At 34.3% G+C, this 16,806-nt stretch overlaps 1 protein-coding gene across 2 annotated transcripts in view; it reads right to left on the reverse strand.

The window, feature by feature from the left end:
* The window catches only part of mroh1 (maestro heat-like repeat family member 1), a 126,117-nt gene that overhangs the window by 5,758 nt on the left and 103,553 nt on the right, over positions 1–16,806 (reverse strand). For both annotated transcript variants that reach the window (XM_039737601.1, XM_039737600.1), the window contains 8 exons: positions 14,130–14,332; positions 13,157–13,294; positions 12,442–12,556; positions 12,200–12,346; positions 10,882–11,070; positions 7,121–7,270; positions 5,834–5,968; positions 2,241–2,343 (listed from right to left, as the gene is read on the reverse strand). In XM_039737601.1, the coding sequence (XP_039593535.1) occupies positions 2,241–2,343; positions 5,834–5,968; positions 7,121–7,270; positions 10,882–11,070; positions 12,200–12,346; positions 12,442–12,556; positions 13,157–13,294; positions 14,130–14,332 (1,180 nt within the window). The remainder of the gene's footprint in view (positions 1–2,240; positions 2,344–5,833; positions 5,969–7,120; positions 7,271–10,881; positions 11,071–12,199; positions 12,347–12,441; positions 12,557–13,156; positions 13,295–14,129; positions 14,333–16,806) is intronic.

Here is a 16,806-nt window from a genome sequence, read left to right on the forward strand (position 1 = left end):
TCATGTGTTTACCCTCTTGTGTGTAAAACAGCACCAGTGTAATAATAATAGTAAGGCTACAGTGATCCACTGGCACATACAATAAACCACCTTCCTTTCAAGCAGACACCACTATACGGAATAATGGTATTCCAGTAGCAGAAAGAGATGTCTCAAATAGGAAAAGGAGAATCCAACATCATCACTACAGTGAGAAAGAAATGCACAATAACATTTGGAAACTTCTCTACATACAGTAATGTTCCCTCAAACAAACAGGTGACAGCAAAGAGCCCCACACAGGATAAGTAGACAAAAGGGTAATTATAAAATTGTATAAAAGGATACTTAGATAAGGGAAATAAGTGAAACACTTCAGATAAGGCCACTAAATGTCCACCTGTGTATGCACTGAGAAAGACAAATGTTTTTAAAGAGAGCTGAATGTAAACTATGGGTTTAATTCTAAGTTAGTTGGTGGGCAAGTGGATAAAAGACATGCTTCAGGTGTCCTTTGATATTTTAAGGGTCTTTTTGTCTAATTACAAGAAAGCTGTGAAATCTGCTACGACAAAGCTTTTCCAGGTATTATTTCAAATAATTGTCATAGACATCTAGTGTTATTCAACACTATAAACACTATTCTTTACCAATCTGTTCCTACATGGCCTGAAATGACACCAACAGTCTAAAGATTTTCTCCATTTTTTATTAAAAAAACTGCTAAAATTAGATCCCACATTACACACTCTGTTGATGACTTGTCTGTCCCTCCTACATGTATAGCTGTTTTTCATCAGTTTGAGCCTGTATCTCTCCATTTTTTGGCAAAAGTAATTAGTCACCTTAAACCCACAACTTAATAAAGTTAAATATTGTTTCCACTCATCTTCTTAAAGTTGTTTCTGAAGTGGTTGGGCATAGAATTTTGGACATTATAAAGGGTTATCCTGAGAATGGTTCAGTCCCAGCCTTTTTCAAACATGCTGTGGTGCAGCCTTTGATACCATGACATCCTTAACGCAGGTTTTAGGCAGTCTGTGGGTATTTAAGGAAGTGCTTTGGAATGGTTCTGTTAATACCTCACAGGCAGAAGCTTTTAGATCAGCATGGGCAATCTCTCCTCATCCTCAGCCCCTTTCAACTGTGGCGTCCCTCAAAAATGGGGGGGGGGGGGTGCTGGCTATTCTTTTACACTGCACATGTTGCACTTAGGATCAATTTTTAAAAAACACAATGTTTCTTTCCATTACTACGCAGATGATACACAGATACATCTTCTACCAAAATAGATCAAAACCTTTATTGGAATGCCCAAAAGAAGTTAAAATATGGATGTCACTATATTTTCTTAGTTTAAATGACAAAAAAACAGAGATTGTGTGTTTTGGACTATTTGATTTTACTTGTGGTCCTGGAGTTAATACTGGCCCTTTGATAACTACTGTAAACATTTCAGAAAAAAAAATTAACTCCATTGTTAAAGCTTGTTTCTTTCAGCTCAGGTATTGGCTAAAGTCAAGACCTTTCTTTCTGTACACGATTTTGAAATGCTAATTCATGCGTTTGTCTCTTCTCAGCTTGACTATTGCAACTCATTACAATGGAATTGATCAGTTATCCCTTGCTCGTCTTCAGCTAGTCCAGAACGCTGCTGCCAGGCTTCTAACTGGCACCTGAACACAGAATCACATCACACCAATCTTATCTTATTGTCACTAGCTTCCTGTTACTGTTTGTTTTTAAGTCCTTGAATTGTTTGGCCTTCTTTTATCTTACTGACCTCTTACTCTCCTTCACAATCACTGAGGTCCTCTGACCTGAAGTTACCGATAGTCGTGAATTCTAGAGGGTACCATACTTTTGCAGTAACAGCTCCAAGGTTTTGGAATAGACTGCTATTTTCATATTAGGTCAGCAACAACTTTGATCACTTATAAGTCTACCTAAAAGTTTATCTTAATGTCATAGTTTTTTAAACTTGTATGCAAGTACTGATTTTGGTGTATTTATTTACTATATGTATTTGTGTATTTATGGAAGCTGTACTGCAGTTTGGTCGACTTCTGTTGTTTTAAATTTGCTCTATAAATAAAATTGACTTGACTTGATTTAACTGAACCCAAAATAGAAAGCAAAGTCCAAATAAGTGAAGCAATTAAATTTGGAAGGAAAAACAAATTGTGACTTTGTGCTCATTTCATTTTAAACCATTCAATATCTTAAGTAAAACATCAGATATTTAATTGTAATAATCATACCTATAAACATTGCTGCACTGGCTCTAACTTCAGGCCAATTACTTTTAAAAAATTGTATAACAGTAATGTGATAGAAGTTTAGCATGGCAGGAAAGTCTTGAATCTGCAAATTAAAAACAAAAATGCCTGGATTAGGCCAACATAAAAAGAAAATAAGATTAAACCTAGTAAATAAATAACTTAATTAACACATATGAAAGTATCCATTGCAAATCAAAATGACAGCAGCATAAATCCTACAATTTTCAGTACACATTTAATTACATTTAGACCTGCAGTAGGCCAAAGCATATATCATGGTAGCATTAGGTGCATGTCAGGAAACAACCTTGAACAGAGTCTTTCACAGAGCAGATGCACATTCAGTCACACTGGGCCAATTTGGAGGCATCACTCTACTTAACCTGAGTAACTTCAGGATCTAGGAGGAAAGTTACAGTATAAGGTGAACATTCAAATATCACAAACACACTAACCATGGATTCTCGCAGAGGTTTGTCTTTCAGATATAGAGAATTAGACATTCTGTGAATACTACATAATGAGGAGTTTAGAAAACCAGAATATACCAGGGGCCTCAAACGGTGCGTACGCACAGAAATGTTGCATAAGAACTTTTCCACGTTCAAATCGCGATGTATAAAACCTACACTTGGCTTAAGCCACGCACTTTTCCACGGTACCTCATACCTTGTCATACGCAAGTTCTCCGCTTAGTTTTGCAAACTGGCGGCACCCAGCGTCAAAGCAATGCTACTGTTCCTGTGTGGTTACTCCTTATTTTCCTGACGCGGCTTTATAAATACACTGAAACTAACAGCATATTGTTTATTAGTGTAATGCACCTGATTGTAATTAACTTGTAACAATATAATGGTCCAGGGAATAGCCATAGTATTCCAAATACCATAACTGCTTTAGCGTTGTTACTCTAACTGCACCTTCTTCTTCTTTCAGCTGCTCCCGTTAGGAGTTGCCACAGCGGATCATCTTTTTGCATATTACTCTCACTGCACCACTCGGAGTATTTATGTCACTGTATCTGAGTGTGAATCACAGCAGCAGCTGATCGGAAAGAGAATTATCGGTATACAGCTTCAAGAACACGCTGTCTCAGCCACGGCAAAACATTTCAAAGCCTTTCCTGTACGGACCTCGCGGTTCAGAAACAGTTTCATCCCAAGAACTTCAAAGGCACTCAATCAAGTGCTCCTGGTAGAACTGTTTGTACTTATAAGTACAATTACTTCACTGTAAACTTGAACTACAGTTATAATATTACACAACCTGCGCCACTTTATAAAGTGGGTATTTACATACGATGATAATATCATTTTTAAGATGAAATGCAGCAAAATATGTTTATTATATTATACAGATAACACTTTAACTTCATTTAAATAATCTATATTCTTCACTGGGACTGGCGTGAAGGATAGAATAATTAAACATGTACTACAAAGATATTTCAATGTTCCTTAAACGTTCTGAAGAATCGGCGCTCTAAGCTTACAGATGGCTTAATGTCTATTACAGAGCTGATTGTGTGGCGATCCACCGTGCATAAGATAACATATTGACATTGGACTTTTCCTATTGGACACAGAGCCGCCCATGAATACTGCTGCAATAAATAATTTCATCGAAGGTCGCACACAATCACTGAGCCGTGAAACCCATGTTTAATAACGTGCTTTAACTATCATCATGAACATATCACGTATACATCTCAGTATTTTAGTTATTCAGAGAGCTGTAATATCATGAATGTAATGGATTCTGTGTCCTGTCGGAGGAAGAGAGACGGTTTAAGAAGCACAACAAAGCATTTAATGTGCTACTTTAATTATGATGTGATTTGAGAAATTGGTTAATTAAACGATTTTAAGATGAAGTTTATGATTTTATATTTTAATAACAAAATAAACTACGTGATTAAACTGGAAATTTCAAGATTGAAGTTGACATTTCGTGCTTTTTCCCCACTGTGTGCCTTTTTTTCTCTGTACCCTAATAAGCTTTCATATGACACTCCGATGGTGGGCTACATCTTGCCTTTTCACGGTGACTTTGCCTCCACTTGGTATTCGCTGAAATTCTTCCATTTTCCCTCTTCCTTTTCCCATTGTGTTTTCACAGAAGGCGGAGCTTAAAGGCTATTTATATTGATTTGCATATACAAAGAGGCGTAATTCTGGGAGGAGTTGGGGCGTTACATAAAGCGCGTGCACGAGCGTTACATTTCACGCTGACCTGGATTTATGTAGCGGAAGAACGTGGAAGTTGGAGTACGCACAGATTCCTGCATCTGGATTTTTCTGTGCGTAAGCACATTTCGGCTTTTGTGCTTACGCCATGTTATAGTGCAAATTCTACGCACAATGTTATATATGAGGCCCCAGATCACTAAAAAAAACCTTGACCATTGTTTTTTTAAAAATCAGCCAGAAAACACTGTAGTAATGCACATTTTCAGGGTAGTAAAATCAAAGGTTATGTGACAAAATGACAAAAAGGGTAGTTTGGTATCAGCCATGCAATTAATGCTAATTTTGATACATTACAATCTTTAGTTCAGATTTATAGAAATATTAAATGTATAGGTTATAATTTCTACAGTTTATTTTGATGGATTGGTAATGCACTTTAAAATACATTACAATCACAATCCAATAGGGCACCCTGTCTAAAATAGTAAGTAAATCATTTTAAGATATTCTGAAATGCATGTAAAAAATACTAAACTGTATGTCAGACATCTCAAACATGATTCAGTTTGAAAATATCTCACATTTATTTTAAGATGTCATAAATTAATTTCAGGTTATGGGCAAATATATCTTATCCATTTCCTGGTCTGTCACATGCATTTTCAGATTTTCGAAAATAAATTTCCTGTCTATTTTGTGGTATCTAAAAAGGCATCTGGGATAAGCTCTGGTCCCCCATAAACCTCATCTGGATTAAGTAGATTTAACTTTCTTTTTAAAATGTACAGTTAGTTAGGGGCTTTTTCAGTAGTTCATTGTAAGCTATCTCAAATAAGCAACAGATTATTTTAATGTCTTTAAATGGATTTGAAACTCCTTAAAATGCATTGCAAGACACATATAAATATTAATCAGGTTTGCCACATTATTTTAATTAACATGGAAATGTAAATGGAAAAATGATGATCTCCCAAATTTCAAAAATATTGAAAGTTCTACAGAAAATATGCTGGTTTTCCCTGCATAGAATTATTTAGATACTCTTCAAAACTCACATTATGATATTCAAATTTAAAATCATTCAAATGGAGCTTTTCTGAAATTAATAAAACAATACTTATTGTTCTATTAAATGTGGAAGTAACAAAGTTTCATTATATATTATACTGTATACTTCAGATTTATTTAATGTACTACTTTTATAATCATTTAAGTTAAAATGCACTAAATGGCAAAATTAGTAAGATCTCAAAATACAATAAATAAATATGTGGTAAGGATAACTTAACAGAAAAAAAGTTTATTTTATGATAAAAACAACTTGCAGCACTTCTAGAGTAAAATTAAGGCATTCACCACACCTGTTATTTGGATGTTACTTACAATATACTTGGTTAAATCATTTATAAATTCCCCATAGTGGAGTCCTTTATCCTCATGTAGATGATTTTGAAACATTGTTGTGATCTGGTCAGAGCCCACAACTGGAGCGCACACTCGCATTGCAAACTTGCAAGCCTGAACACACAAAGAAAAAAACTGTCAGGCAGTTGTATAGTATGACGGTTGATGTTTAAAAACACACACAAAAAACTCAAAGATCAGGGACTAAAGATGACTCCTACCTACCAATATGTGGGGGCTCTAAGTACTAGCACACAGAAAATTTGTTCTTCCTCTGAAAATTCTCTTCTCTCAAGTTCTTATGTGCTTCTCATGGCTGCTAAAACCTAATTCTATAAAACTTTATATTCCTTTTTCTTTTCCACCCAAAGTATATAGCATGAGGCTTATGGTCACATGTAATATAAAACCTTCAGAGATAGCAGGAATTAATCTTAAATGAATGAAATAATACTTGAATTTACCTTCCTACAAACTGCTGGTGACATATAATAAAGAATTAATACAAAAAAAAATGCCAAGGTGTTTGGTGGAATGATTTTTATTATATGGCCCAAGAAAATCCCTCTTATGCTCTTGCTCCGTCTTTATTTCATTATAGTGCTTGTTTGAACAACAAAAAGGAAGACACATTCACACTCCTTATATACTTTCATACTCTCAGACTCACCACAGTCTAGAATGGTATGAAAAATAGTAACATGTGTGATTCCCATACTCTTTCTATGTGTTTCCCAATGCAACAACAATAAGGTCCATCACGTCTATGACAAAGTGAAAAAGCACGACATTCAACGTCCATGCTATAGGCCTGTCGTATCCACTAAATGCATCAATCTCATCTGGCTGTTATTTGTTTGAACCTGTGCTTTATTCTAACTCTGGCTATTCTTGACTAGTAAAAATTAATATTATTGCCTGAGCTGTAGCCTTCTGTATAAAACCTGAGGTGCCTGCAAATTTACATTTCTGTCTACAGAGTAGTTTGCATTTTTTTTCTACTGCCCTTTGAAAAACATCCTTCAAATGAGGTTTTATTTCCTTACATTACTGCAGTTCTTCCTTTAGTGGACCACAGTTTTCAGAAGCATCTTTTATTTAACAAACCATTTATTCAATCAGATACTGTATAATAAATTGGACAGCATATAAAAATAATTATGCTTAAATACAATTATAGAAAGACTTAAAGCAGAGCAAATAAACATCAGAATTACTATCAAAAACAGTACATTAAAGTGCTTCATTTTTTAAAAAATATTTTACCTTGACAACATCAGGGCTTGGATCATTAAGGTGCAGCAAGAGACTGACCAAGACATTGTGAAGTTGGTCTTTAAAAACAGGCTCTCCTGCTCCAAATCTAGAGAGATTTCCCAGCAAGGTGATTGCTGCAGAACGGATGTCATCATTTTCCTAGAATAAAAAAAGAAGACATTAAAAGAAATTAAGCTCTTTGTTGCTGTTGTCTAACAAACAGAAACCTTAGCCACTTTTCTTTGATTTTTACTGCAGCTTCATTTTATTTTTAATAAACCACTATTTTTTTTATTTGTAACAACAGACAATAGCTCCAAGTGAAAAGATAAAAAACTCACTGGCATGACAAGTTTATTACTTTAGCTCTAGGACTCATACCAGTAAGCTAGCCTTGTCTTAACCTCTTCTTCTTTCTAGATCAAAATGTAGCATACTCAGCTGATGTGTAACATTTTAAATTTCACATTCCAAAAATGTACTGAAAGATTTAAAAGATCAATTTTAACTTGCCAGTGTCCTGAAACCATTAAGGGTATTCCAAAAAAAAAAAATATGTCAATAACATGTATACATAAAAATCTTAACAAGCTGTGTGTTTGCTGGTTTAGATTCTACTTTCAAAGTGACCCTGGAGATAATGATAAACACGGCATAAAAATGACTAAACACAGCTATAACAAACAATGTATATTTTAGTTTAACTTCTGGAATTGACTACATTTTAGACAGAACTTCATTTGTCCCAGATGGATGTTTGGCTTTACAAAAGCTCATTAGATAGAGAGATAGACAACAGCTAGATAGATAGATATCTGGAAATGTGAGATGCAATATGACAGATGCACACACTCTTTCACACACACACACACACACACACACACACGCAATGGTCTAAACACAACCCAGAATGATTTAAAAGGAAAAAAAATAAAACAAAAGAAAAACCTCTGACATGGCAGGCATAGTGAAGCATTATGCAGGCATATTGCCGTTGCTGTGAAGGAGCCCCAGTTGCTTTTTTTCACACACTTCAGCTGAATAATTTGTTGGTTGAATGTACTCAGTATTAGCATGTCAGAGAGAGGATGTGCAGTATTGTTCATAATGGAGCTCAGTGTTGTTTTAATTCTCTCCTTTTCCAGAGAGCATCCCATAATTAAGCCTGCTTTTTAAATTAAGTTTGTTGATTCAGTGGATCTCTAATGAAGTAATATTATTGGCCCAGCAAACCACAGCATAGAAAAATCACACTGGTCATCACAGAGTTGTTGAATATATGAAGGATGCTGATACCCAAATTAAAGATATTGATGTGGACCCCCAAGTACTTGTAGCAATGCACCACCTCTATATCCATTCCCTGAATAGTGATCGGATATAGAAGCTCTTTGGTGCAGGTAAAGTCAATAACCTGTTCCTACATTTTGCTGCTGTTAAGCTGTACACAGTTCTATTTGTACCAAAGTTCTTCACCTGATTCCTTTACTCTGTCTCATCTCCTTTGACAATACACCCCAAAAGTGCAGAATTGTATGAGGATTTTTGCAAATGACATGATCTGGTGATATATTTATAGTCTTAAGGTAATCACAGTAAAAAGTGAAAAGAGGACATCCGTATCAGAAACACAGTCCTCGAGTCTTACAAACTGCGGTCTGCCCAACAGATACTCCATTATCCAGAACACCACAGGCTCATCCACCTGCACGTTTCTAAGCTTACCCCTTAACACGGATGGCTGGATGGTACTGACGGCACTGGAGAAATCAAAACATAATCCTAACAGTGCTGCCCGCTTTGTCCAGGTGATATTGTGCTTGTATTTATTTTAGATGCACTATTATAAAAATGTAATACTATCATCTTTGTTAATTCTAGTTCAGTATGGTGCTGTTGTAGTCAGTAAAGCCTCAGAATACAACTTATGTGCTTGATTTTTTTTCTGTAGACACTGTTGATAAGTGACATCATAATTATTCCACTGAGAATGTGTTTAAAGTATGATCAAGATGGAACAAAAGAATTTGTTGTAGAGATTGTAAACAGTAAAATAAATGTTATTTTGCATCTTGCTGAGGATAAACAACTATTTGCAAATGTTTATTGTTTAAAATCTTGCGTGATCTTAATTGAAAGATATTAAAATGTATTTATAATTAATTTAAGTTGATATTTCTTCTACATGTGGACAAGCAAAGCCTGTAAACATTACATGTTCATAAAGGGCTCCAAAGAACAGCCAAAACTTGAGGGAGCAGCTTAGTGGACAATTTAAAAAAAACAATTTTATAAATACTTCTACATATATCAAATTCAGTTAAATTGCTACAGTAAATTAGCAAAGTAGTACTATATATTTCGAAACATTATTAAACTATCATATTGTTTCAACTCCCTAACATTATCAACAACAAATGTCTATCTTATATAACTTATTTTCAACAGAAAGGGCTTGTTTAATTAGAAGTAGAATAAATTATAAGCACTAGGAATGTTAATGATTCATAAAATAAACTGACAATTATAATTAATAAGCTGTCAAATTACAATTTCCTTCCACTGGGAAACAAATTAAAATGCAAAATGATACATTAATGATCAGGCATAAAAATCAAAATATTCATATTACAGCAATTGACTATTTAAAAAAAAAATTTGTGTGAATCCATTAAATAAGTTTATCTCAGTGTTTTGAAGGTAATTGCAATCATGCAATAAAGATGCTGGTCCTCATTTCTTTTGTACTGTTTTATATATATTGTTCTGTCATCTTTAAAGCATTACTTCATGAAAAAGGAAAACAGAAACGTGACAGAGAAACAAAGAATGACAAAGAATATTTCATTTGAAGTAGGACTTTGCTAAAGGTTGGCACTGAAGGTGTGATTTAATATCATCATATACAAACTGCAAAATGATACACTTACTTCAAACACTTGATATTTTTTGTAGATATCATGAGATGTGTTTATGTCTTCACAAAACTGCCTAAAAAGGGAGTGTATCCTCTTAGGTCAGAGAGATGTGTTGGTAGTCCCTACTTAGCCTGCGATAAATGTATTTACAGTTTGTAGTAAACACTCCCTGAAGAATTAATATACTAAAAGTTTCTGGTCTCATTTCAAAGAGAATCGTGCTCCTAATCATTCTTCATCTTAGACTGTTTTGCACTGGCTTCTCTTTACATAAATTTACAGCTGGTGATGAGCATGTTTGCCATTTACTTGTTTAGTACCACACTTAATTTTAAAAAGATATTTCCTTTCACACGATGCTGCTGGCAAGATCATCAGTTCAAGTTTGCTGTGGTTATTTTATTTATTCATAGAGTTAATGTAAGGAAATCATGTTTATCAAATCTCTATATCTTGTGTCTTTAGATGGGCATGCATTTCTTTATTATTAAATATGTGAAGGAAGGTGTACTAAAAAGAAACTGCTTACACTTTTGATGTGTAGTTGTTGATTTTGCAACTGATTACTCCTTTTACATTGTCTATAGCATTAAACTCTTACTTATTTTTTGCCTCTCTTAACTATGTATACATTTTTGCAATGATGCACTTAACACAGATTAATATGTTTTATAGCATCATTTGTTGATTAGTTTTATGCATCACACACAAATGTATGTAACTAAAAATTGAATATTATATATAACTGAATAAATGTAAAATAAATATGTATGGCACTAAATGGAACTGGTTTGTATGTCCTATTATAGTTTTATTATTGCAATTAAAACATAATAAATAAACACAACATACACTTTCTAAGAAAGGCTTGATCTTCATGAAGATGTAGACCACAAGAAGCTGTACATTTTTTCTGTCCAAGTAATCAAGGATCTTGGAAAGGCCAGACATTGCCTCCAAAGTAATCTGTTTATCTGGGTCATCCTTTTCCTCCATTCCTGAGCTCATAGCAGCTAACAGCTCTTTGGCATATTTGTTAACCTGAATTATAAACCAGATCAGATATATAAATTGTAAATTTACTTGAATTAAACTGATTTACAAATATTATTAATAAAATTCTTTCAAAAAGGATATTAAGATGCTGAGAAAATATTCATTACTAAGACACTACATAATGCACTTTCTGTAAAAACACCCTGGCCATCAATATCAGGCAATGTTTAACATATTACTAAGTCATTATTTAACAAATAAATTCCAGAGTAAAATATGAACATATGATAATAAAAACCTGTATAAACACAAATTTCTCTTTATACAATATATATATATATATATATATAGTAGTGTGTTTTATTCAGTTTTTGGAGTATGTACTGTGTGTTAAACATAGTATAAACCTGAAAATACATTAAATAAAAATGTTTTTGTTAGTTGAAATTTTGCTTTGAAATTAAAAAAAATTAACACTCAGATTATGATTGTGTTCAGATGCTGCATTAATACGTTATTTCAGAGTATCAAGCAATTCTGACAGAGTTTGTCTGTATTAAGAAAAAGGGCTAATACATACTGTACTTTGCGGCCAAAAATCAATTATCTATCAGTCCAACAAAAAAAGTGATTGACGGAATCAATGAATACACTGTTGAAGTGTGGAAATCTGGGAAAAATCATCATTGTTGAAGCATATATCGAACTGAAGGTCTTTAGAGTTTTAGTAGTATAATGCTCTGTCTTGCAAACTTTTGTACATGTAAAATAGCATGGGTGAATTTAAAGAAATCTTTTCTGTTTCAGTATGCTTGTACATGACATTATATATTCACTTATCCACTGAGAAGTCAAGCAAAATTATACCTTTTATTTGCTAACTAAAAAGATTACAATATGCAAGCTTTTGAGGCAACTCAGGCCCTTTCTTCAGGCAAGATGTACTCAAGAAGTAGGGGCCTGAGTTGCCTTGAAAGCTTGCATACTGTAATCTTTTAGTTAGCCAATAAAAGGTGTCATTTTGCTTGACTTGTCACTACATTCATAATGGCTAACATGGTACAACACCCTATTACTATACACTTATCCATTGAAATGCAGCAAAATCTGCTGCTTAAAATTCAAAGTTCAGTTTTAATTTCTAAAAATGATACAATGTTTTTGATGCATTAACCTTCTCTGGAGAACCAACAGCAATATTCCCTAACCCTCTAATGGACAGCATACGAATGGTGTTGCAGGGGTCAGATATCCTTTCCATCATATTGTTCATTAGCATGTCCATCATCATGAGTTCTGACACAACATGATGATTAAGTAACTAAAAAAAAGAAGGAAAAGAACAAGAGTTAATTGGGACTAAACTAAGAAATCTTGAACAACAAACAATTATTTACTCTTTATATTTATGCTCACCTCTGAAAAGAAGGCTGTTACTGTAATTCTCTGACATTCATAGATGTTACTGAGGCTTGGGCACAAGCTTTCAACAATTCCAGGAAGACGAGGTCCTGCGTGTTTGGCCATGGCTCTGTCAGTGTGGACAAACATTTACAATATTTCAGTGACTTTATTCCTTTGATGGTGGATGGGTTGCCAATAAAGTAGGCAGTATGTGCTGACCTAGGTCTCTATCTTTTTCCATATCTTCTTAAATTCCAATAATTATAACAGAAATTATCATGACTAAGGTGAATATTTATATATTTTAAACACTATGGTTTTATAATATTAAAATTAAACTGTTCACTTTCATACAGTGAATATCTAAACTAAATGCTACCATAATCTCAATAAATGCAGCAGGGAACAAATAAAGTTCTGTGTATGGTGGAGAAACATTTCAAAATTTGCACTTAATCAAGCTCTGATATAAAGTGACAAAGTTATAGATAAAATACCTATACAGTATGACAATTATGTTATACAAATTGCTATAAAGAAAGACAATAATCGCATTTGTCTTATTTTATCAGCAACTTCTTCTTATGTCTGCTCAAAAAGAGAAGACAAAAGGTATGCATACTTACATGCACTATATATGATGGTGGTATTTGCATTCTTACTTTTACTATCCTGGGTAAGGTAAACTACTTTACAACATAATTAATATAAATTGCTTTTTCATCACCTTGCCAAGACAGTTATGCCTTTAGTGTGTTGCTGTGGGTCTTTCATTTTCTCCCAAGCTCCTCCTTCATCTAATGGTTTTACAACATCATCCAGTTGAGCACGAGCTAACAGAATTCGAAGTGCCTCTACTGCGACTCTACGACATACAATAAATTAATTAGAAAACTGCATTTTGTGTGATATGAGAAATTTATAAAACATTTAAAATTGGAAAACTAGATCCAAGTACTCTTATCTATTTGTGACTGTTTAGGAAATAGACAATATTAAAAGTAATTCACAAAAGAATAATGAAAATTTAGCTTTAGTCTCAGCTTTTGTATGTTTCTATATTTCAAGCTCAACTTCATACGTACATATATAGTACAATGACATGTCATAGTATTATAGTACAAATTATAGAAGATAAACACAGAATCATACATTAAATTTAACACCAGACGACATATACAAGAAATATTATGTTGTCAGTACAAGTACATGTCAAGTCATCTTATAAAGTGTGAATAAAAACTGTCCCTAAATCTAGTGATGTTAGTGCTAATGGCTGAGTACTTTTTACCAGAGAGGTGGTGGTGAAGAGACCGTGCAGAATGGCCAAGATCTTTAATAATATTGTGCAGTATGTGTGAGGTCTTTAATAATACTGATTGCCTTTCTAATGCTCCATGATGGAACCGTGTGCCAGTAACATTTTAAGCCAGCTTCTTTTAAGAAGAAATTAAAGACAAAGAAAATAGATTTTTTGTGATTTTCAATACACAAATTGAATAGTACAAATCCATTTTAATCAAAAATACCATCTTATAATATTAAATAATGAACAGCGCAAGTTTTTCCATGTAGGAGAAGATTTGTATAAAATGTCCTTTAATTGTCCTTCACTTTAGCAATATCCATTCAACAGTCATAAAAAATTCTAAGTTTTTTAAAGTATAAACTTTTGCAAATATGTTTCGAGCATTGCTTACCCACAGACATCTAGCAAAACTGGAGGTTTGCTGAAAAGACGTTTTTCTTGATTAATGCTATTGCTGTTGATGTCTTTTGGGATCTGGACCCCAACACTTGACCCTAAACGCACTAGAAGTGCACTAAACAACTGTGGGAATATTCCTAAAACAGCATCTGTGCTCTTGCCGTTCAGCATTATTTCTCTGAGGGCACAGGTCATCTGCCAGGGGAAAAAGTAAATAATATCAATATTGCAGCTGATAATAGCACAAAAAAGTAGTACTTTATTTGCCTTCATAAATTATTATATGAAATGTATAATCAGAACTGTGATACAATTGTCAATAGTGATCATAATCACTTTATGGTTTGGGATTAATACAGAGTACCAAATACCAAAATATCATGTTGTCCTGTTAATAGTCGCATTACAATCTTCTCCATATATAAATGAGGCATTCCCAGAAATTCCCACGTTATTACTGAGAAATAATTCTATCCATGTCCTAAGTCTAACCCTGGACCTCCTCACAGTAGATCTTGTTCAATATATCTTCCATTGGAAGCTCTCAGCAATCATATTCACTAGGTACTAAGCCACCTTAACTGATTCTGTTTAACATCACTATACTCTGGACATCTTATCAGTCTAATACAGAGTCTAATATGCACAAACCTCATTTTGGCCACCAGTAACAAAAATACAAAGTCCTTATCTGAAGCTTGTACTTAAAAGTGAGAAGGAATGGTCAATCTAAAGTCTACATGGTAATTAACTCTGACTTTACCAATATTGGTAAAACATTGACAATACTGATATGACTGCCCCAATTTGATGCTTAATCTCCAAATTTCCTTCTGCTCTGACTTTTAAACAGCACTTTCAGATTCCTTTTCACAGGTTTAAGAATCATGATTCATATTTGCAAGTGATAACTGCTATTCCAATGAAGTAAGGGTTGGCTGCAAACCTGTGCAGAGCATATCACATAAGGCCATGAGGACAACATCATAAGTTTATAGGGACATCATCATCTACATCATCTGCATATAGTGTCCTTCAAAGATTAAAATCATTTTCTCCAAGCCTATTCTTTTATAGTCTGTCCTGACTAATATAAGAAAAGAAAGAATACACCCTTGGTGAAGATCTGGGCTCAAGTGAAGCAGTTTCACCTTAGCTTTAAGAATGAATGAACAGTTTGTGCTCAGCAAATAGGATAATAGGGTCAGTATTGTCACATGTATAGAGTACAGCGAAATTCTTATTTGTATGTACAGTGATCCCTCTCTATATCACGCTTCGACTTTCGTGGCTTCACTCTATCGCGATTTTTTCTCATACACGCTTACGTCATAACGCATGCGCTTCTGAGAACTTTTATCTAAGCCCCACGATGGCTCCTAAACGTGCTGCTCTTTCTAAGCCTTCTTACAATAAAACTAAGTGCCGGAGGAGGATGCTTACTATCCAGGAGAAGGTGAAACTCTTGGATATGATCAAAGACAGCAATACCCTACAAAAGCCTCCTCACGCATTGGAAAAGACAGTGCCAGCAACTGCCTATCAAGATGTTCTTCAGCCACGCACCCAGATACCCACTGACTACTCTTAGTACTCCTTCAGTGGAAGAAGACATCAATGCACCTGCTGAAGATACTGCATCACCTGAAGACTCTCCTACTGAGGTTGTGCCTTCATAGGTTAGTGGTTGTGTGTAAGAACTGTGTGTGTGTGTGTAATTAAATGTACAGTACAATAATCTACTATATTAAAGTGGTCGGGATTGTCCTTCCGTCCCGTGAGTGCAAAGCGTAACGGTATTACGCTTATCACAGACTTACTACTTGCGGCTTGCGGTACAAAGCGACGCGATGTGAGCAGAGTTCTGCTGCTCCCATCGTTCCCTTGCTTTTGTGCGCGATGGGCTGGAAAATTAGACAAAATTATTTCTCTAGAAATAATGTTGATGGAGTACAAATGCCTCACCGCGAAGTAAATATCAGGGGAGATGGTGCTTGCTTATTCTCATCTATAGCTTATTTAGTGCATGAAACTCCGTCTAGAGGTACAGATTCGGGCTGACATTGTATGACTTTGGACAGGCACTCGAGGGGATAAAAAAACGTAGGTTTTCGGGAGATGTTATGAATGGGCACTTTAATGTTCTCATTCCCTACACTTACATGCTTGATGTATACATGGAGCACACACAAATTGAGGATAAAAGTCGGTCGCCTTAAAAGGCGGGTGAGCCTAGTAATATGATATTTGTAACGTCTAATATGTCTTACTTTCTCTTATTTTGTCTAATATATTGGGTAATACGAGTGTAATGGTGACTAAAGGGTGTTATTTCATGTCTAGAGGGCTCTAATAATGTTAAAAAACGTATTTAGAAGGTCGTAAACAGGTTTTCTATACTCTAACTGCAAAAATATTCGATTTATAAATAAAGAATCCTACTTCGCGAAAATTCACGGTAGAGTCTGGAACGGATTAACCGTGATAAACGAGGGTTCACTGTACAGTACTAATAAACAAATGTATTAAGTAAGATTTTCATTAACACTTATCACATATACATACACACAAATATACAGTATACAGCATATACTGTATATAAATGATGTTTACTATCATTAGTGAAAATAATAAGAAACTACTAAAAAAAGCATCTTGTTAAACAAACA

This window comes from Polypterus senegalus, chromosome 15 (genome assembly GCF_016835505.1).
Source record: "Polypterus senegalus isolate Bchr_013 chromosome 15, ASM1683550v1, whole genome shotgun sequence".
In the NCBI taxonomy this organism is placed as follows: Eukaryota; Metazoa; Chordata; class Cladistia; order Polypteriformes; family Polypteridae; genus Polypterus; species Polypterus senegalus.